Below are 23,020 nucleotides of genomic sequence, written 5' to 3' on the forward strand. Positions count from 1 at the left end.
GTTGGACCTTTCTGTGACACTGGTCACTAGCTTGGGAAAACAGCCTTCCCACGTCTGCCTGAATGCAGTACCATTGGGCCGACTCAGCAACAACACAAGTAAATAAAAGTGTGCTCATCTGATGCTCACCAGGCTGGATTTCAACTGGAAAGCAAGATAAGCTGAAATACTTTCCACTTCATTTTTCCATCTTCATTTCTGGGATGCTCATTGAGCAGATGGGGAAACCAAGCCATAACTATTCTAAGTGACCTCCTAGAATCATTAATGAGTACAAAAAAATTTCCTAAATCCTTGATCTAAAAGACCACAGCCATATATACTCAGATACTTCTCTGTACCTTACTGGCCCTGTATTTTATTACATTTCTGCAATATTGGTTGTGTAGCAAAATAAACATTTCCAGGGCAAAATACAAAAAAGAACCTAACAAAAATGTGCATTAATACATTAAATACATTAAATAAAAGGTATAGTAAAATGTAGTCGAAGCTACATACATAGTTTCTTCTATGTTGCCCAGTAACATGTTATTTCCAAAGTATAAAGAAGTTGGATTTTCTCAGTGTAACAAAGTTGTTCTTGAATATAGTTGACAGAAAAATCAAACGTTTAGGGCCAGTGATGAACGGACTGAACAGACACTGGGAAACTGCAGAAATGTTGAGCAGTGTTTTGTTTTCCTAGTAACATTCACTTCTTAAGTCAACTGATCATCAATGTTTATTTGGAAACTTGGAGAAAAGTATCTCAGTTTTGGTATTTCAAACTTGCCTTATAAACCTGGATATCTATAGATGATTAACAGAGGATTTTGTTTGGATGGGGTTTTTTCCCCAAAAATTTTTACTTTTTTTTTTACAAATTTACAAATTTGCCTAGTCTGTGGGACGTGAATGGAAGTTTCTTTGGAGGAAAGACCATTGAAAACAAACACAGCCCAAACACATGCTCGCAGCACACAGCTGCCAAGGAGCTGGTACTAAATGTATGTACTTAACATGATCTTGCTACAAAAGCTGGCTCTCTTCCATTACTTTTTATTGCGATCCTCTGCAAACTTCATCCCAAATGCTACATACTGTTGTGATGCAAAAAGATACGGAAATGCAACCTATCAAATAGATGACGGAGATCAATTAGCTGAGGGAGAAGTGAAAGGCAGAAGTCACTTGCAGATGATCCTATAGAAATGAGCACACAAATCTTACTTAAACTTGTGAAGTTCCACTGATGTAAATGGCAACATTTTTTTATGTTAAATTAGACCTTGTGCAAAGTTATCATCTGGTCTTTGGTAAGGTGTTGACTTGAGAAACATGGCTTGCACTTTTAAAGGACTGAAATTCCATATATTAGCACCACAATTTAATTTCATATTTTTAAAAATGCACCTTTTTTTCTGGCATTTGAGGGCGGTTCAGCAGAAGGCTCTCATGCAATCTTGTTCTTAGTAGATGGAAAAAAATGTCAAAATATGCTATATGTAGCAGGCAACGTGATTCTCTGTGTCTAGGTCCCTTGCAACATAGGCAGAAAGTTGCAGTTTTTGCTTTAGACACAGCTGACATTATCTCTGCATTGTTATGTCTCTTGTATGTGCACAGCGTGATCTAGAAAGAGAGTTATAATGGAGACAATCCCGCTGCAAGGCTGATAGTAAAAGCTGTGCACAAAAGAACAGTATACCGCTACATACAGCAGAGATACATTGCCTTTCTATCTGTTGTACTTCTCAACCTGTTCAAATGATTTCCAGATGATGAGTTTTGTTAGTATAGAATTAAGGTAGGATTTTAAATTTTGTTTGAAGGCCTTTAAGAGAACCTGGGAGTACAAACCCCCACATTTTAGAGCTGAAGTTAAAAAAAGAATCACTACATATCTGAACAGGAGAAATTGCTCTGATGGATCAGACTACTTCAGTTTAGTTCAAAACCCTTTTGCTGGTGTTGTCAAGAAGCAGAAGCTTCAGAGGAAAAGACAAATAGAATTGGTTCAGGTTAGCTGGGGCACAGCAAGTTGTCCTTTGTACTTCAGGAAATACGAAAATCTTTAGTGTTACCCCATCCAGACATCTCTTTGCATTAACAGTATTCTAATGAAAGGTACTTATCTCCTGTAAAAAACATTCAGGTCACCTTCTAAGAACTCGAACTTTGTGCTGAAGTTTTTCAAGCGCATAAGAAAATGTCCTCATTTCTGAGGCTCTCACTGTCCAGCTTAATGCCCTACACACATAAAGCTTCCTCAACAAGAATAGAGATGCTGTGGTGTGCAGATCTGTGACGCTTCAAACAGCTAGCTGGCACAGCCAAGTGCCTGTGTTAGAGGCTGAGTCCCCCCTTTACTCACTTCAACACCCTACCCTCACCTAGAGTACCTTTAAGTACCTTTTCACCTCTCTCCATCTATCTCTGCAGGTCCGGAAGATGGACAATTTGTTCCATTACCTAAAGGAAAACGATCAAGGGGACAGCTTGCTTTTCTGCAGCCAAGTGAGCCATGAGGTGAGCAACATCCCACTCTCTCCTCTCCCAAGTCACACAGAGGTGAATGTAGCAGTAGCTCAGATATATGGCTTTGTGCACCCATAACCTGCTGAAATGGGTCCCCTGGACTTGAGATTACTGTATTTGTTTATCTGCTTTGCAGTCTGTTCTTATGCTGCTGCAGCAGCCAGTGCCACGATGTCAGGACACGTAGGCGTATCTGAGCTGGCATTCAGCTTGGCAAGTCAGGTTCAAGTAGCAATGAACTGCAGTTAGGAATTCCATATTCATAGTCAGGCCAAGAAGCTTCATAAATACACAATTATGTTTCAGCTTCTGTTTGAAATGATGGAAACTACACCCAGTCACCACATCTAAATGTGAGGTCACAGATTTTGAAGCCTAATTCTGTGCTATTTTAAAAAACAAACAGAACTCTTGCCCTTTGTTGTAAACCTGGTCACAAACACAGTCATCCACAGTAATACATGGCATTAAAAGAAATGTTTTATAAACAAAATACTTTCATTAGACTAGTACATGAGTTATTTAAAATAAAGAATTAAAATACAGTTGGTATTAAACTATTGTTTGAGTTCATTTCACTAAAGTCAAAGTTACTGTAGATTAACCTAAGGAGGTAATATTTATCTGAAAAAAAAAAGTTTTTACAAATATAAATGAAATTTCTTTTTCCTCTTTTTATTTGGTGTGTTTTGGCAAGATGAATGAGACAACTTAGCTAATAGAGCATAACACTAAGCAAAACCAGATCAAAACTGGAACTGAATATAGACTATTTTATTGATCTATTCCTGCTTCTGATGTGAAAATTATCCCATCACTACATTTATGTTTTCATTTTGTTAAATATAATTATTTTTCATTAGGCTTTCTGTAAGAGCTCCATTCAAGAAAAACATCTTGAGTATTTAGAGATACTCCAGATACCTAATACAGCTTATTGGGTAACTGCTTCTAAGAAGATCCCTGCATAGACAAATCTCTTCTGTTGTTTCTTCTTGTTTTATAGAAGCGTCATAACACTATTATTGCCCAACCTGGACGCTGGTAGCCACATCCTGCCTGGTACAGAACTCAGCAATGGCAAAAATATACTTGTATGTGGCCTCTACAGACCACACTATCACCTGAGTGTTCAGTTACAGTGGTTTTTCATAGATTCATAGATTTAAGAAAATGACTGGCCATGTGCAAAACAAAGAGCAGTCTCTTTTAAAACAAGAGACCCTTTATACAATAAACAGGCTCAGCATCCCACTTCAGAATGATGCAGTGCCAAGAGAATGTGAGCCTCAATTTATATTACAAAATAGTAACCTGGTGTGTACATACCCTTCAAGCCCACAGACAGAATTGTGAATTATTACTATTTGTTATTTTAAATCCCACCTGTATCAGAAACCTCATTCTGACCTATTACCCTGATGCTGTGCAAACAATGCAGAGTTACACTGCAGCTCCTTTGGGATGCTGTTGTAAACACACTTGTTGCTTTTGTATCAGACAGTATGGTTAAAACTGATTACTTCAAATATACATTCTCTTTTCAGGGATCTATCTATCTAACCTTTTGGATACATTTCTATTTTTACACAATATTCCTCATAGGCTCAATGATCTTGATTATTTTTCTCTCAATCCTTGGATATAAGGAATGTTACTAGCAACGCTTTTCTCATCAGCTAAGCCAGTGACAGTTTTCATGCTCTTCCAAATGCAAAATAAAATCTTATCTTAGGCCTCTTACTTCAGTAATAAAGGTGGGTCAAGTCAGTCCCACTGGCTCATGTCACAGGTGGCAACTTAGTACACTACTGTAATTGGATCATTTTTACCATAGGCCCACTTCCTCAAAGGTGCAGGTGAGGCCTGCCTCTGTTCTCTTCATTGATCCTGATGTCTTAAAGGTCTTGGCTAGACAACATGAAGAACTGGACTGCTTTACCTTTTTTAAGGGACAACTGGATGACAGGGGTTCAAACTTCAAAAAGTACTTCCCTTTTTTTTCAACCTCAATGTAGGAGCAACATACTTTGATGCAACCTAAACTCTTTGCCACTCTTAACCCAGATCAGTAATAGCCTCCTCGAAACTGAATCTGTCATCCTATGCAAGACTTAACTAACTTAAATTCATGCCAAGTTAAACAAAGGAACCATTCTTGTACACAGGATTCTTTCTACACACCCATTTCCTGGTAGGTTTCTGTACTTTTTGCTGATCTTTTATTACTGCCCACATGCCAGACACTCTTCTGCCAGTACCTCAATATCCCTGTTCTCAAAAGATCTGTCATGGATTTATTCTAAAATATAAAATTTGCTTGCTGATATATGCTCAGATATTCAGCCCTATATATATATAGCAAATGGTTTTGAAAACCCCAGGTTTTCCAACAACTGTTTATATTTCCATTTGATATGTAAATACTTTCCCATTACATAGTAAGAATATGAAGTACAGAAAAATTAAATTATTAAGATAATGATCTGGGAAAGAAAAACCTTAAGTGTTTTAGAAAGTCATCCGCATCTAGTGGAAACAGCATATACACAATATGAAGTTGTACACAGTACTGTAATACATAAGACATAATTTTCCAGTTTCCTGGAAGAGAATCATGAAAGCCATTTACAAACAACTAGCTCGTATTTTCTCCAGTGAAATACATATAGAAACTGGAGTAAGGAGGGATTGTATAGCAGCGCCATTAGAACAGTCCAAAAAAGCACTGATCCTGCAGTTGAATCTGAGTAGTCATATACCTGAGCAAGACCATGAACAGTTTCTCCAAAAAGTCTGATCAAAATTCACTAATAACGTCAGACAGAACAATAATATTAGCTTTTAAAGAGTTTGACAGGAGAGTAAGACCATTGAAAATATCCCTGTTTTATCAACTACATTCCAACAAAAATCATAATCAGAATTACAACTATACTGCATGCCGGCACAAGCACCAAGATAATACAAAGTAAAAACTTATTCATCAAGTCCCTCTGATAAATGGTCCCCCATACAAAAGCAAATTTTTAATGTACATTTCAGTACTTCTGGCAAGAGGTACAGATTCCATAAAAGAAAAGTCACTGCAAAGTCTGAAAAAAATCTAAAACTTGAAAAATTATCAAAGGTAGAGCATTTTCTAATGGTCTGAGACATAATAAATTCTGTCAATAAATTCTGGTTTTAGAAATAGCAAAATTCACTCCAATCCCTGACATAAACTGCAGATCAATGAAGATTTACCAGATTGTACCACCCTCTTTCTCACCTTCTTTTACACACTGCAAACAAGGTTTGAACTGAAGCTTCTGCGAAACTTACAAGTCAGCAAAGCATATGAAAGATCAAAACATTCCAATTTTCTTTTCCACTATAAAAACAGTAGACCGGCAACTTAGGTCAGAGACAGACAGACTTTAGCCACAGTCTGCCAAAATAATTTCCAGACAGAGGCAGTTATTTTAAATTAACTGCATCTTTTAAATTCATGTAATTCTTTGTTTCTATCCTGTTTTCACTGACAACTGTGCTCTTACTCATCCATCTGCTGTTTAAGAAAGCATACCATACGTGAGTTCAAAACCCTAGGGTCAAATTTTTAAAAGAGCGTGAGACACCTAACAGCTCAGCATAATCAGTCCCTGATTGTATGCTGGAACCATCAACGTGCTTCATTATTACTAGCCATATGGTCAGTTCCTAACTTAGCATTAATTTTATGCTCCATCTTCTGTAAAACTGCTGGAAGATCCAGAACAGAAGAAATAATATAGTGAGGTACTGGGGTGGTATCTACTGGGGTTGTCATTGCTTTGTTTAACCAGACAGTTGCTTTCAAGCCAGCATTCAGGCCTCCTTGAATATCTGTATCTAGAGAGTCACCAACCATAACACACTCTGCGGGTTGCACCCCCAGGAGATCACAGCAGTAATGAAAGATGGATGGTGCCGGTTTCTCCTCCTTCTGCTCTCCTCCCACAACGATGGCATCGAAGTAGGGCTGACAGGCGCACGCCTCGATCTTCTCCCTCTGCGTCTGTCTGTCACCGTTGGTGAGGAGCAGCAGGCGGAGGCCCTTCCGCAGCTCGGTGAGCATGTCCCGCGTGTCCTCGGGCAGGGTGAGGTGCTGGAGGCGGGTCGTTTTCCACAGGAAATAGCACTCGGCGGCCAGGTCTCGGTTCGCCTCCCCCCCGATCGTCTCTTGGATCGCCTCCTCCCAGTGCGAAATCCGCAGGTCGGTGAGGCACATCTTGGCGGGATCGTGGCACTCCTTGAGGAGCTTGGCCTGGACCTTATCGCAGATGACACGGGCTTCTTCCTCCCCGTAGTGGTGCTTTGACTGCAGGGCGTTGATCACCTGTGACGGACAAGAGGCCCTCATCAGCGCGCTGCGCGCACGGAGCCCGGCGCCGCACAGCCCCCGCACTCCCAGCGCCGCGTTCGTTAACGGCCCCCGAGGGGCCTCCGCCTGCGAGTCGGTGCCGGGCAGGCGGCACCGCGGCCGGCGGGCGGGCAGGGGCACGGGAGACGCGCGGTAGGACGGCCGCCGGGCCGGGGGGGTGGCCCGCAGCCGCAGGCCCCGTGTCGGAGGGCCGTGGGGGGACAAGGGCGGTACCTCCTCGATGGCGCGCCGCCCGGCCGCCGCCGTGTCGACCAGCGTGTTGTCCAAGTCGAAGAACACCGCCTTAACGCCGTGCACACCCATGGCGCCGCCTCCCGCGAGAGCCGCCCCGCTCTAACGGCGGAGGGAGCGCCCCGACCGCCGCCAGCGCCAGCGCCACCGTACCGCGGCACCGCGGGGCGGGGCGGCCGACCCCTCGCCCCGCCCCTCACCGGCGCTGGGCGGGGCCTCGCCCGGCCGCTGAGCGCTGTGTCACGCCCGTGATGCAGCCAGCGGTGCCGGGAGGGGCTGGGGGCGGCCGCCGCGTCCCTCTGACGTAAAACGCGCTCCCCGGTGGGGGTGGGGCTGAGGGTGGAGCGCGGCGTGTGCTGGTGCCCCGCCGGGAGAAGAGGGTTGAAATGAGGCAGGGCTGTGGGGTGGGGCTGTGAGGAGACCCCGCCCGGCCCCGGGAGAAGGGCCGCCAGGGGAGCTCCCTGCCCCCGCCAGCCACCGTGCGGGCCGCGGTACGCGGGGGAAGGGGAGCCGTGGCGGCGGCTGCCGAGGCGCAGAGGAGGAGGGGGCAGCGGGCAGCTGCCTGAGGCGGGAGGGGTGCGCAGGGTGGGGCGTGTAGGAAGCGGTGACTCGGGGACCCGAAAGTGGCGGCGGGCGGGGCCGCTCCTGTGGTTTTGTGGGTTTTTTGGGTTTAGTTTCGTTTCCTCCTCGTGAGCAGGAACGCTCCCGGGGTGGGGCAGCCGTGAGCGGGCGGCGGGTTGGAAATACCTACTGGGATGCTGCCGGGGGACACCTTTACCGTGAAGGGATTTCCCCCCGCAGCGTTTCCAGCCGGGAGCGGAGGCGCGGCGGCCCCCGCAGCTCTGCCCGCTCCCGGCCGCGGCGTCCCCCCCGCCCCGCTGCCTCCTCCACCGGCAGCGGCGGCTCCGCTCCCTTCTGCCGGCCCTGGGGCTCGCTGCTTTGCTGCTGGCGTGACCGCCGCTGCCGGCACTGGTGAAGCGTGTCCGCAGGTTTGTACCCCGGAGCACTCCTTGAGCGGGCGTCGGTGCCCTGCCCGGGGGAGGAGGCGGGGGACGTACCAGCAAGAGGTGCGGCTCGGTTCGGCCTGCGGGCACGGCGCCCTTCCCGGCTCCGCTGTTGCTTTCTGGAGCTGGGTCACCTGGGGGCAAAGCAAACCGCAGTCCCTCCCACAAGCACCAGGGTGATTTGTTTATGAAGCTGTCACTACATCAGTGACTTCAGTATAAACACTTCGGTGTTTGGGGAACTGGGGTGGCATTAGAATATTTGAAATTCCAAAGGTCGGTATTTTCTAGAGCAGTTGAATCCGAAAGGCTTTTGGATGAAGGCCTGAAAGGCACGATAGAACAAGTTTTACAGGTGTATGTACCAGCTGCTGTTCCTGGGTAGATCATTTTCCCCAGGGTGAAGTTTAACAGCAGGCTTAATTCTTCAAGCAATATTCTTATTCTTTGATAACGCGTTTTGATAAACATGATTTCTTTTTTATCAGCCAGCAAGCAAGTTTTGTTGATTTGATTTCTGTCAATACTGCTAATGTCGACTAGACATTAATAATTAAACAATTCACAAAGCTGGAGCAAACTTTGTATCTTACAGAGAAACTGGAAGTTCACTCCAGGCGACTTTCAGTTCTGAAAACTGCACCTTTAGTAACAATCTACTTGTCTGGTAATAGACATTGGGTCACACAGAAGGCCGAAAAAACTATAATGCCAAAGAGATTGGTGCATGGCAAGTGAAACTACAGAAGGCAGGCATTTAAGGAGAGGGAGGGATCCTGAGAAGAAACAGACATGGCTGAGGATCCTGTGGTTAAGGAAATAGGAGGAGTTTTAATAAAATTGCTCTAGTTGACTTGTAATAAAATGTGCTACTTTCATTTGATAAACTGGAAAAAGTATTAGGCATGTGGATTTCACACACCTCTACTGAATTACTGATTTTTCAGAATTTACACAGAAGAGTGATTAAAAATAACTGAATTTCTAGGATTCTCTCCGCTTAAGAAGATGGCATCTGTTTCAGACAGCCTTGCATTCCAGTCAGTGAGCAGTGGATCCTATGAAATGTGTACCTTTCAGAAAAGGTACATTTACATAAAAAGTAATCTTTTTCCTTTCTTTGACAGTTGGTCAAAGAGGTCAAAATTGGAAAATAAATGTCTTCAACGATTTTATAAGATACATCATCTTTATTAGAAGCTTTCAGATACAGAATTGAAGCAGTTAAGCCATGGATTAGAACTATATTTTAAACTTTTTATTATTTTTATTTTTCTTGTCAACTGTATGTGGAAAACTTACGTTCACTTCAGAGTCACTGCAAGGTTGTTTAACTTCAGACATGCATTTGCCATGCTGTGTTTGTTTGAACCCTGTAGTTAGCAAGTAAGGCCACTCATGGCAGCTTTTTCTGTCAGCATTTCAGCATGTGTGAGCTGTATGCAATCTTATGCTTCCAAACATGTGCATTGCTTTCTCATTGTTCTTTCTGCAGGCTTGCTAGAGGCTAGAAATGCCTCACAGAAGGTCAGAGCCAGGAAAAGAATGGTGGTCAGAAACCTAAGTAGGAGCCAAGTTGAAACATGAGGTGTATTGCACATTCTAGAAGTGATAATGTAAGAATGCCATTTTGGTATCTTTAAATGAGGTCCGTACATAGAATTATGGAATTGCTCTAGGTGGGTTTTAACAAGGAAGAGTGACATGAACACTTTCAGAGAAAGCCTGTTTTGTCCATACATATGGAAATAATAATTTGAGAATTATATGACCTATATCATAGTTTGTCCTTTTTTTCTACAATGATTATACTTAGAAATTTAGCATTTTGAAAACTCTGATGTTTTTCTCTGCATCCCCACTGGTGCCTGAATGAGTTCCTTGTCAGTTGCGTCAGTGCTATGGGAGAGCGGTGTGTGCCCAAGCCATTTCCTCCTACTGAGGACGAGACCTAAATCTTACTGCTGTTTTCCTTCTCTCCCCTACAGCTTTCTGGTCTCTACTGGAAAGATCTTGCAGGGGGTGGGAATCAAAGCACAGTCCAATAAGTTGTGTGTCTGGGTGATCAGGAGTAGATGTTGAATGCACACAGAGAAACACATCTGCTCTGTACCTTAGATACAGCCTCTGGAAACTCATCTTGGAGATTTCTTTCCTGCTTTTGTTTTCATTCCTGCTTTTCCAGAATATATTATTAATTTGGTGGTTGATTTTTTTTTTTCTTTATCCCAATAAGAGATTTACTATGAAGGGCCTTAATGTTCAGTGATACCCATAACATATTTTAAGTTTAAAGCAGGGTTAAACAATGAGAAATTAGAAATTGCTCTCATGTTGGAGAAAGTTATTTGTTGGCTGAGACCAGAACAGGACTGTGAGAAGGTTGAAGAGATCTGAGCAGGCTGAGTGGATTGACTAACAACATTCAGTTCTGATAAATGCAGACAATCCAGACTGGAAGGAAAAATGCTTAAGTCATGCTTTTTTTTTCTTTTTAACTTTTCTAAATTCAATATGTGCACTTTGGTGTGATTGGTAAAAAGTGGAAGACCACCTTTGTAAAATCAGCTCTTATCAATACAGGAGGAACATGATGAAGCACTATGTGAAAAAGTATGTTGAATTTTTTTTCTTCTTAATTTACATTAGTGGTACAGCTTCATTTGGAATGACTTGTGCTTACTGATCACCTCATTAAAGAACTCCCACAGATGTAGAATTGGAAGGGTAGAGAAGGTGTTCAAGGGCTGAGGAAAAACTTACACAGAGAGATTACAGTAAAATGGTATGCAATAAAATAACACAATGCAATACAATAATATCCAACCAGAAGGATAGCAACTGAATTTAAAATTCCAAATATGTGAAAGGAAATACTTTTTGTTGTGTACCCTAACTATGGTTTGGAATTCATTTATTTGGGAAGCTGCTGAGGTTGAGGCCATTGCAGTACTGGGACCATTGCAGTGGGATGCTGCTATGAACACCGAGAACATTTGGAGCTGTAGTTACCTCTGTCACGCTTTGTAAGGGACATGGGTGTTGACCGGCTAGTCAAGAGAGGGAAAAGGGCTGCTAAAAAGAATACTTGGATGTATTTGGGAAAAGCTGGGTGTGTGACACGTCTTTGAGAAGCGACTTGTGTGCCTTGCAGCTCTAACTGCCTTTCGCTTTCGCTTCGAGCCGCGGCGGGCGGTGCTGCGGGAAACGAAACCGGAGGCGGCGCCTGGCAGCCGCCGCTGCCGTGCGGTGCCGTGCCACTGCCGTGCCGGCTGCTGGAGCTCCTGGGGTCCCGGGGCGTCTGCCGCGGCTGGGAGGTAACGGCGGGGCGGGGAGGACGGGGGCTCCATGCGGTGCCGCCGGGGCGGGCTGCCCGCCCCCGGCTCAGCGGGCTGGGGGCTGCTCCGCGGCCGGGAGCCTGGATTCGGCTTCAGGACGTGTCACTGGGCCTGGCATCGTTGCGGTTAGAAAGGAGGTGCTAAAATGTCTCTCGGTTCCCCTCTGAAGGAATCGATTCTAGTTCTGTCTGGCGAAACGGCACCGATTATTTTTTTCACAGGATTCGGTGAATGAGTCAGCCTTTTCCTGCCAAGAAATCTGCTAAGAGATCTTCTCTAGTCACTAAATTCTCTGCTCTGCTTTCTAAATCTGTTATTCCAAGCCATGAGTCTTCAAAAACAGTCGCGGATCAATGACTTGAACTAGAAATTAGAATTAGTTTTGCGTGAACTTTGTCTTAGTGGCACCAGTTTTCTATTTTATATGACAGCAGAAGTCTGCCAGGAGTAGGGGCTGTCTCTATAGCATGCCTGGCAGAGACATATCTTTGAATGTTGCTTTGCAGAACCTTTTTAAGATTGTGTCAAGATGGATCGTGAGTATATGGAGAAACTCAACCATTACTGTCAAAAGCAGAAACTTACACTGGTTTATGCCAACACCAGGATGACCGGCCCATCCCATGATCCTGAGTAAGTTCATTATGCATGTTGATAAATCTCAGGACTTCCTGCAATGAACAAACCAGGCAAAGCTTGCAATCATAAAAGTTAATTTGCTGAAAGTGTATATGTGGCAGGAGAGCTGGTTGAAACCATAAACTGGGTGGCAGGTGGGTGAGGAGGTTGTCATGCTACAGAGTTAGAGGAGAAAACTTATTTCAGAGTTGATGGCCCTTTTTTGGAAAGCAGCAGCAATGCACATGTTACTGGTGCTATATTCTAAGTATGTTATGCATCTGCCATGAAATCTCTCAGGAGATGGGGTGGGTTGCAGCAAGTGTTTCAGTTTATGATCTATGCTAACTTACATGCTTTGATTTTTATTTAGTTTTACAAAGCGTGGAAATTATTTGTGATTTATGTTGTTAATTTCTAACCGTAAAGGTTGGGTGTATTATTGGGTATCAACCCAATTGATTTGGTACCAACACTTTTTCTGTATAGTTAATTTTTGAACGTCTGTTACAAGAGAAGGGTCTTCTGCTTAAGCTGGTTTGCTTTTACTTCCAGGGACAATTACAGGTGATGGAATATGTTGTATTTTTTAACACAAATAACATCTTATGCTAATTTTTTCCGTTAACAGAGGTCATAGATACTCAAGATCTATGATGTTTCCTTGTGTGATTTTTTTTTAATTTTTGCTAGTTTGCAAAATTAGCCTTATGCTAATCAGTATGTTTCTTTTAATGTCTTCCATGTTGCCAGCCAGCACTGTCTGTGCTGACATCCTGAGACCTGACCATAGGCCCAGAATAAATAAATAAGTATTCTGGGTCTCAAATGTTAACCAGTTAACTTATTTTTTCCCCACGTGGCTCATGTAATTCAAAAAAGTAACCCTTATCACAGTAATGGCCACAGCTGTGGTCACACAGGTACATCTGCATGCTTCAAAAGTGATGACACAGGACTAACAATTTACACAGATTTCAAATGTACTCCTCCCATTTATTGCACTTTTTCATTTTTTCTGTGTGCTCTTCTACATTCACACATATAATTCAACGTGTACTCTTGTATCTGTAAGTGATGTGAGGTGTGACAGTGGTATCTAGGAAAATCCTGGGTAACTTGAGCTGTTCCAAGGAGTACAATGCACAGTGTCTGGCTACAGCGATGAGTGCTGTAAACCTCCTTTGGTGCCCTTGTGGTGCTCCTTCCTAGTCCTCTGGGAAGGTAACCCAGCTCCTGCAGATAAAATCATCGGGTTATGACAGGGTTAAGGGGTTACACATTGGTAAAGGTTCAGGCTGCTGAGGCTGGGTTATCCACCAGAGCTGGGTTATCCCCTGGTGAAGCAGTTACAATCTCAGCGCAACACTCTGATTCAGCCGCCGTCCTTCTGCCCAGCTTTTTAAAGTGAGTATATGTACAATACCAGACCAATGTCCACAGATTAATGTTGGTAAATAGAAGATAAAAAAACCCTACCCACTGGGCTCCAGTAGGAGGAGCAAGTAAACCAATCAAACGTTAGGATTATCAAGGAATATATGTTTTATGCAGCATCTAAATAGTCACGAATAGTTATTATGTTAGATCTAACTTTATTCAAATATTCATTGACAAATGTATATAAAATTTTGATAGTAACAAGAATGATAATAATACAGATCAAACTCATGATTGCAATTAAAGTGATTGGCAGTGACATATGGTCAAGCGTTCCTGGACGGGAGGATATCACCATGCTGGTGAGGTCCTCAAGTACCCCTGCTCTAAGACCAGCTTTTATCAAGAGAAGTTGCTTTACCTACACACAATTAGTTGCTGTTGTGATCTGAAATCAAACCACAAAGCACAGGCCAACTGCTTTTTCAAAATTAAGCACTTTCTCAGCACCTTTACGTCCTGTGCACGTGATGTCCGCACGCTCTTCCAGCCTGCAAACTCAAGCAGGCCCATATGTGCCCGTACTTGGCCATGCACATCTTGTTAGGAAGGGGAAAGGAAGGGGTTGATCACCACACTCCACCCCGTCATTTCAGATCAACAAACTCAGTAACTGAACGGTCTCTCCAGGATCCTCCCAAGGGCCTCTCTGTAGGATCGCAACCTTAGGAGTTACGTGTTGCATATTGATTACGCGATTAAAGCAAGCCTTAAGAATGCAAATGCATAAACTAATTGTGATTACTATGTTAAGGAGCCATTTCAGACCAGTTAATAGCCATGAAAAGAAACTGTTCCACTTAATGTCTAATGCGTTAAAAATCGAAGCGAAAAAAGTTTTTATCCAAGAATTCCTTCTGCTCTCACAATTGAGAATTAAGGTTAGGCCTCCTGTTTATAATATCTTGTAGCTTGTCTGTTGCTCCTCCATCAATGATTAAGCAGCGTTCATCTGGGGTTTGATTTAAAACAATGCATAAGCCTCCTTCCTTTACCAATAGGTAGTCTATGGCAAATCTGTTTTCTGATAGTAACTATTGGGTAACTTTCATTTGACCTCCAAGGATGTTTATGGCATCCGGAGTTAAATTGCTAAGGTGTTGAACACCTGTATACAAATTTGTCAGTGCAGCCTGTTGTTTAACAGCAACTAAACGAGGGAGAAATGCAGATTCGAGAACCTGGGAAAATGTTACGGATATCCACAAAGGGCTTGATTGTCTTCATTGTCTAGGATGTTTTTTAGACACATCAGCGTGTTTTACTGAGGTAGGACATATCCACAGAATTCCTAATGTATGATTTATTCCTTTAAGATTAGTAGGAAACCCTGGATAGTTACTCCCATCATTACAAGCCCACACAATACCCTTTGGAGCTTTTATCATATGTAAGTTACAATCGAAGGATTGATAATAAAAATACAGCTCAAAGTTAGGAGGCACTAAATGAGGGCGATTATTACATATATCAACAATTCGAGTTGCAAATTCAACACGTCGATTCCAAGGGTAACATTTAGGAGTATAATAATTTTCTCCAATAAGGGTGATATTAACTGCTTCATGATTAGTCCAGTTGCAAATTGGTTTGGACCAGTTATATTCAGTATATAATGATCAAATTGGCGTGGTCTGGGACCCCAAAAAACATAACGGTCTATCCGTTTCATAAGTCAGACTCAAATTCAGGTCCTGAGCTATGGTATCCAAGTTTGGTTAAGAATATAATATGTTCCCCCTGGAGATTTTGGAGAAACCCAATAGGGTTTCCAAATGTCTGTCCGATTCTGACCAGTTAGTTTATCTGTAAGATAAGGAAACATAGGCTGTAATGCTGGACTATGAGCACAAATGGATATATTAGGATAAGCGGCAGTAATATTAATTATCCTATTTTCACCTGTATTCTGAATTTCTGGTGATTGTCAGCAGTTATATAGATCATAAGAGTTACTAAATGATGTTACATTAATACAGTCAACAGCCCAACCTGAGTTATTGTATAATGAAATTTGACCATGATAATCACAGATAAGAATTTCCCCACTTGGTATGTACACATTTCCTCCACCAATGTTGATTATAACACCTGTCCTCCATAGGGACGTTAGGGATCCACCACCAATGAGTGCTTGTCCCATTAATCTCAGAGTACAATGAAGCTAAATTCATCATCTGATCCATCTTCCAATCCTAATAAACAATCAGAAGCTTCCATAACTGTTATTTGAACCCATTGTAGATATTTATCACCAGGAAAGTAGACTTTAATTTTTCCTATAGGGGAAAGAAAAATTATTTCTGACCCCTTCAAATTTAACTATATAATGGGTCCATAATCTCCCCCTGCTGCTTCAAATATTTCTGGAGTAACCAAGGACATTTGTGCTCCTGTATCCACCATAGAGCCAAGGCAGCTGTAATATAACCTCTTCCTTTTCTGGACTTTAAATTGTCTTGTTTCTGTTTCAAAACAATATCTACAATTATTTTCTCACTCCACCCTTTTATTACACATTGGGCCACCTGTATCTGCATCAAAAGGGTACAATAGATGCCTCCACATTCTCATTTAAGCATCTCAATCAAAGGCCCATCCTCAGCATATGTACCCAATATGAATGAGGTATTGAGCGAACTAAGAAACAATGACAAACCCTTCAGAATGGTAGTTCATAATAAGGATATGTTTTTCAACATATCTGTTGCTGAGAGTGGTAGAACTAAGTTCGCTTTTACTTTCGAAGGCAAGCAATATACATTTAATTGCTTACCATAAGGATACATACATTCTCTCACTTTGGCACATAATGTGCTAAGTGATTTTTTGAAGCCGTGGGAGAAGACTGGGCTTCAACCAAGGAAATCAGCGATGAGATTATTAAGCATTTAGAGGAAATTGATATGGAAGTCCCAGAAGAGAAACAACAGAGACCAAGTACTGAAGTCACATTCTTGGGTATTAAATGGGCCCGAGATGGGGAACAAATACCAGAAAAGGTATTATTGGACATAGAAAAATTACAAAATCCAACTAATGTTAAGGACTTACAGGCTTTATTGGGAACTCTTAATTTCTAGGGGAGACACATACCAGGATTCTCCATTATAGCCCGACCTTTATACGATTTGCTAAGAAAGCAAGCTACGTGGCAGTGGGGACCAGCTCAACAAGCCAGCCTATCCAGATTATTAGAGGCATTTCAGCAATTTGCAGTATTAGGATTGGCTTCCGATGAGCCTATAGAAGTGCATTGGGAATTTTCTGAACGTGGGAGTATGGTAGGATTATGGCAAGATAAGAGACCTATATTATTTGACTCCCACGCTTGGAAGCAAACTGAGGGAAAATAAACTCCTCCAGAAAAAGGATTGTGTGGTTTAGAATATGCGCTACAGATTGATCTTAACGCTTACAACGGACAAAAGATTTCTTTAGTGGGACCTTTGAAATTATTAACCTGGTTAAGGGAAGGAAAAGAAATTCCCTCAAAAATCGCTCAAAAGTTAACTATATATAAGAAAACCACTGCTATATTAACAATGGCAGATTTAATGCAGATAGAGGTTGAAAAGACTAACCCTCAAATTGGAAATGTCAAAATCTCTTTTGTTGATAATTGTGAAAAAATTCATTCTCCATTTGAAGAAGCACCTCTTTATTGAGACAGGAGAACAGCCACATGTTTGGTTTATCGATGCGAGTTCTAAAAGAGAAAAAGGACAGTGGAAGTATAGAACAGCTGGAATAGAAACCAAACCAGGGAGACAGATAGTAACAGAAGGAGATTGTTCTGCTCAACTAGGGGAACTGATGGCCCTCATTACAGTCCTAGAGGAAGGAGCTAAGTATAGATATACTGATTCCTATTGGGTATATAAGGGTTGTTTAGAATGGGCTCTGGTTTGGGAGATGAAAAACTGTAATAAATGTGGTAGAAGTTAAATATAATATTCTATGGCAAAAAATCTTAGTGGTGCAAATCAAATGAATCAATCAAGATTGGATGGGTGCAGGCACACCTTCTGTCATCTCCTCCCGTCCTATCCTGGTTTTGGTGCTGTAGCTGCTTCCACTGCAACATCTGGTGGGGTCAGTGCTGAGCGCAGTGTTAGAAGGTTGAGAGAGCCCAGGCTGGCTCAGTCCTGAGCGGCTGCAAGATTTCTTGGGCTGGGAACGCAGACTGTCGACAACCAGTGATACAAAAATCGGAGATCTCCAAACCCCCTTGCTTTCTAACTTTCCTCACCGAAGTGGGAAGCTAGGTGCGGCTGGGTAAGGAGTCCGAAAGAAAACTCAGTAACACCAGAGTGTGTTATTAAGCAGGCATTCTTTATTGCAGCGCTGGGCAGCACTGGGGATTATCCACCATGAGTGCTCCGCCGATTTTGCAGATTTTCAGAGATTATATACCATAAAGTTATACATAGTCATAAGATTCCCAAGAACTCATTTGCATAGTCATGAGATTTCCCGGAACTCATTAATATATGTAAATGTCCGTTCCGCATGCGCAGTTGTTTTCTCTGGTGGTCGTCAGGGGTCTTCAGATGAAGGCTTATAGTCTTCCTCGCTGTGTTCGCTAACTGACCCCTGCTTCTGCGCAAACTCAGTCCAGGGATCACGTAGGTCACGTAGGCTGTGTCCTTCAAGGCAGCTGTTGCAACTCCCTTATCTTTAGGTTTCTGTGCCTCTGTTTTCCCAAGGCCAAGTTGTCTGAAGTGAAATACAGCCATCCTAATTAGAAACTATCTTTTCAAGGCCCAGTTGTCTGAAGTGAGATATACCCATCTAAATTAAAAAGCTCCCCTTCGTTTATTTATATAACTAGGTTAGTCGAATGTCTAAGGTATTTACAACATCCTCTTTGTTCTTGGGGCCCTCAACTGCTTCACCATTAAGGCTTGCTTACGCAATGACTGCAAGCACTATTCTGCATCTGTATTGTTTTCTACCCAAACATTTCATTAAAGGGAAGTGGAGAGTGAGGTTGGAATAATGAAAAAAGTGAATTCGTGAAGTTATTCTAGTATTTGAGACAAATTGTCCCACAGAGAAGCTCATGGTGTTATACCTAGACTCTTTCTTAGTGTGACTCTATCTTGTTTATTGTGAGCTTGTGTATCTATATGCTCTGCTGCAGTCTGAAGTACAGATGTACCCTGAGGTTATAATAATGGTCATTTTAACTTGATGCAAGTCTATGCTACTGCCAAAAGCAGAAATCTAGTTGCTGGTTTCTCCTCTGTTGCCTTTTGTGCAAAGGCAGTAGCAGAAACATTGGGGATTTTGCAGCTGCAGGACAAGTTGGATCTAGGTAAGAACTGATTTGGCTGAAAACCAACCATTCGTTATTAGGTCACTGGGGTGAGTTGACCCCAGGCAGCAGGGAAACCCCCAGCCAGCCTCTTGCTCGCTTCACCCCCCGTGGGACGGGGGAGAGAATCGGAAGGGTGAAAGGGAGAAAAACTTGTGGATTAAGGTAAAGACAGCTTAATAAGTGAAGCAGGGCTGTATGTGCAATCAAAGTGAAATAAGGAGTTCACTCACTGCTTCTTATCGGCAAGCAGATGTTTAGCCGTTTCCGGGAAAGCGGGACTTTGTCATGCGTAACGGTTACTTGGGAAGACAAACATTATAACCCCAAACATCCCCTCTTCCTCCTTCTCCCCCCAGCTTTTTTTTTATTGCTGAGTATGATGCCACATGGCATGGAATATCCCTCTGGCCAGCTACCCTGCTTGTGTCCCTTCCCAACTTCTCACACACCCCCAGCCTACTTGCTGGGAGGCCAGCGTGAGGAAAAAGGAGAAGGCTTTGACATTGTGCAAACACTGCTCAGCAATAGGTAAAATGCTGTTGTGTTATCAACACTGTTTTAGTCCCAAATCCACAACATAGCACCATACTAGCTGCTATGAAGACTGTTACCTCCATCCCAGGCAGACCCAGAACAGTCGGTCCTGAGCTGCACCAGTTCCCCGTTCCGACTCAGGGAGCTGCTGTCTGGGAAGCAGCGCGTGCACAGCTGTGCGAGGGAAGGGGAGGGGATCAGTGGGTGAGTGTGGAAGGGCAAGACTGGGTTTTTTCATTTGTTTTTTTTGGGTCTGCCTTTAAGTTCATGTCTCATGAACCACCAGACACGTTTTTTGCACTTACTAAATAGCGTATGTAGTGGTGTATCTAAGGTGAGTGTAATGTCATGTCTGGATCCACGAAATCAAGATTAGCTAATCTTTCCTCTCCATATAGTTTTGCAGTGCTGAGATGTGTCCTGGTGTTAGGGCTTCACAACCTTGCCTGTAACAATGCTGACCTTATGCATTCTTTTGCTTTTAAAAATGTAAATAATTTCACTTTTAGTTAAGCATTTAAAAATACTGTTAGAACTAATAAAGTACATGCATTTGTGCCTAGGGAGGAAACATTAAAAAAATATTTCTACTAAAGAATTATCATAATCAGGAGTTAGATATACTAAAAACACATGAATATTTAAATACCTCCACAGTTAACTTACAGTGCTGTGTAGATAAGAAAGTTGCATCTGAGAAGGTTAAGTATACATGAAACAAAATGTAACAATGTTTTAGAAAAGTTTCCTTCATTGCAGGTTCACAGTTGTGGTTAAATTAAACGATGTAGAATATGGTGCGGGCACTGGTAAAAATAAGAAGGAAGCAAAAGCAGTAGCAGCAAAAAAAACCTGGGAAATGATTGAGAAACGGGTGAGTAAACTGTAGGATTTAATTTTTTTTTTTGCTAGTAAAGGGTGAAGATGAATCTCTAAAAGCAGACAATAAAATATCATTGTTTTCTTTAAATTGGAAGAGTTTCTAATTATTTGTCTTTGTTTTGTCTTACTCGATGCTTTTCTAGTTTTTACCACTGAACTGTTTTCCTTATTGTTCTGCTACAGGGTGGGTATGTAATATTGACAGTGTTTCCTCCTCTGCTGTTATAGGAGGATGAGGAAATGTATTTGCCTTTGTTAAGCTGCCTTGGTATATCCAGAGTGGACAGTGTTCCTTTTTCATCTTGACAACTGTTCAGTGATTTGATGTCTTCAAAACATTTGCGGGGCATTGTTCAGTGTGTCTGTTGCCACTCTGCTCATAGAAGTGCTTTCTTTCTCTTGATCTGATTCATCTTTATTTCCTTGTCATTATATTCTTTACGGTATAGCTGATTCTATACTCTTTATCCTGCCTTGATTTAGTTTAGGTTTGAATTTTGTTCCTCTATTTTCCACCATGTGTTTTGTGGTAGCCATTCTTTATTTTTCTTTTTGACTCTGACTGCTTCTTAGCACCTATTGAATGAAATATTTCCTTACCTGTTTCCATATGCTTTTTACTGTCACCATCATTATTTTAACACAATTGCTGCATGTTTGCTAATATATTGTTAATGCTGCCTAATCATGAGACAGCTGAAAAGTCCTGCTTTCCCCTCTTGTACGTGCACAGGAGCATTTGCAGCCCTTGCTAATGGCAGCATCAGCAGCATCCTGCTGCCATCCCTTTTCTTTGCTCTGGTCAGGCTGTGAGAAAATTCAGAAGGCAGCATTAGCTTTTTTTTTCTTTATGAGACATTTCACAGCTTGTTCCCTGTCTTTTCTTAAAAGAGGTGGGAGGAGACACGGTGGTAGGTTGTTAGAGACGTTGGTGCAATACTTGGAGAACTGCATTTCCATCTCTCTGGAAATTCAAAATGTAATAATTCTGGGTTGGGATGGCTGTCCTTTGACACAAGGGACTCCATTAATGCGAACTTGGGATTTCTTAAAAATATTTTGAAATGCTGACACACCTTGCAGCTATATTAGATCTTGTGCACTGTTTATCTTAATCTATTTATTAAACAAGTTTTTAAGTTACCTGTTTTGTTTGTTTTATAGCCAGAGAGTCCTTCAAATCTGCAAGCTGCAGAATTAGTGACAACTCCAGTGACCTTTTTACCTGAACCAGCCGGTGACTATGTCAGCCTACTAAATAGGTATTCTCAAAGGAAGTCGCAAATAGTTGATTATCCTAACAGAGAACGTACTGGAGATGCCCATGCTCCCACGTAAGATGTACTTTGTCTTTGTACTTGCTTTTAATACTTCTTTGTGTTTACTAATGCTGCCATTAGTTACCCTGAGTAGTGTTAGATGAATCTTTTTGAAATACAATAAGAATTTGGAGGTAGCGTATAGAAAACCCAGTGGAGGGCAATGAAGGTGGTTAAGGAGTTGGAGAATATGGCATAGGAGGAGAGGCTAAGACAACTGAGTTTGTTTAGCTGGGAGAAGAGATGGCATGATGATGAAATGGTAGTCAGTGTTGACAAATTGTCAGTTATCTTGGCTGTAGCTCTGCCACCTTTGTGGACCTCTCGGCATGTATTTCAGAGACCCCTAGGAACCACGTGCCAAGGAGAGCCTGTTTGTGTCCTCTTCTGTATATATTGCATTCACTGAGTTGTAGAAATGTTCCGGTTAATGACAGCTGAAGGATGATAAAGAATATTACATATTTTAAATCTCTTGACAATATCTGTTGGAAAACTCCTCTCTTCCCCTGCAAAATCAGCCATTTTAAAACCTAAACTGCAGATAATTTATGATTGTGGGTGCATATGATATGATGCTTTGAGGAGTTCAACCTTAAAAAGTGCTAAATATTCACTCTCTGCAAACTGATTATCTTGAAGGCATGTCAAATTAATTATCTACCATTATTAATTAGATTAAATGTATATTGGAAATACTGTCCTGAAGCTGTACATTTCAGATTTCCATTCTCCAGACTGTAGTGCTTAAAATCATTAAATTAAGGCTTGTCATATGGGATATAAGACTTTATTCCCTGCTGTATTCTACAGGTTTTCTTGTAGCTGTACAATTAGTGGTGTTCTGTATGGAATTGGCACTGGAACTTCTCTAGCTGCTGCAAAACAAGCTGCTGCAAAACGAGCGTTTGAGAAGCTGAAAGAGGAAGGCGCTTTAACAGTAGGTACTTTATTTAGCCTTAAGACAGAAGTTTAATTCTTGTATCTTTAATCTTTGAACAGATTTCCTCATTGTATTTAAAAGCATATTCCATGGATTCCACTTAAGAGGGAAACAATCCATATTTTGGTGGGTTGGTTGGGCTACAGGATTCTGTTGGTAAAATTTATGTTGTTTCTATATTCAATTGCTGGATTAAAAAAATATCACAGTTGATATCTCTGTGTATTTCAGAATATGGTCTCATATGTTGTCCTTCAAGGATGCATGTATATTAAAAATTTCTGAATCCTGACTGCTCTAATATACTGGTTGTCTCCTGTGTGTGAGATGTTGTCGAGCTGACTGGCTGTGAACATACATCTCTTACTGCCTTCTGTTGGATCAAAAATCTATTGTGAAATGTGAGAAAGGCAAAAGCAGGAGTGAGAATCAACAGGACTTGCCTTCTGTAGTGTTCCAAGGC

General features: G+C 42.1%; 2 protein-coding genes across 3 annotated transcripts in view; one reads left to right on the plus strand and one right to left on the minus strand.

Moving 5' to 3' along the window:
• Window positions 1-2,939: 2,939 nt before the first annotated feature.
• Window positions 2,940-7,275, minus strand: NANP (N-acetylneuraminic acid phosphatase). Its single transcript, XM_068405476.1, has 2 exons — window positions 7,139-7,275; window positions 2,940-6,880 (listed from the first exon to the last, which is right to left on the minus strand). The coding sequence occupies exons 1-2, from the start codon at window positions 7,226-7,228 to the stop codon at window positions 6,185-6,187; spliced, it is 786 nt and encodes a 261-aa protein (XP_068261577.1). The 5' UTR covers window positions 7,229-7,275; the 3' UTR covers window positions 2,940-6,184.
• A 137-nt stretch (window positions 7,276-7,412) lies between these two features.
• EIF2AK2 (eukaryotic translation initiation factor 2 alpha kinase 2) overlaps window positions 7,413-23,020 on the plus strand; it is a 30,491-nt gene continuing 14,883 nt past the window's right edge. The window contains exons 1-5 of one of the 2 annotated variants that reach the window (XM_068411621.1): window positions 7,413-7,460; window positions 12,005-12,131; window positions 20,173-20,287; window positions 21,460-21,629; window positions 22,428-22,554. In XM_068411621.1, coding sequence (XP_068267722.1) covers window positions 12,028-12,131; window positions 20,173-20,287; window positions 21,460-21,629; window positions 22,428-22,554 — 516 coding nt within the window. In that variant the 5' untranslated portion in view covers window positions 7,413-7,460; window positions 12,005-12,027. Of the gene's footprint in view, window positions 7,461-11,395; window positions 11,478-12,004; window positions 12,132-20,172; window positions 20,288-21,459; window positions 21,630-22,427; window positions 22,555-23,020 lie in introns of those variants that run through there. The other variant, XM_068411613.1, reaches the window with a different exon arrangement.

The sequence above is a fragment of the Nyctibius grandis genome, chromosome 1 (genome assembly GCF_013368605.1).
Source record: "Nyctibius grandis isolate bNycGra1 chromosome 1, bNycGra1.pri, whole genome shotgun sequence".
NCBI classification, from domain to species: Eukaryota; Metazoa; Chordata; class Aves; order Nyctibiiformes; family Nyctibiidae; genus Nyctibius; species Nyctibius grandis.

Excerpts from the sequence above, each read along its gene's own strand:
- NANP (XM_068405476.1), bottom strand. The coding sequence starts at position 7,228 with ATGGGTGTGCACGGCGTTAAGGCGGTGTTCTTCGACTTGGACAACACG. Across the intron at positions 6,881-7,138 it reads GGCGGCGCGCCATCGAGGAG|GTGATCAACGCCCTGCAGTC; the intron begins GTACCGCCCTTG and ends TGTCCGTCACAG.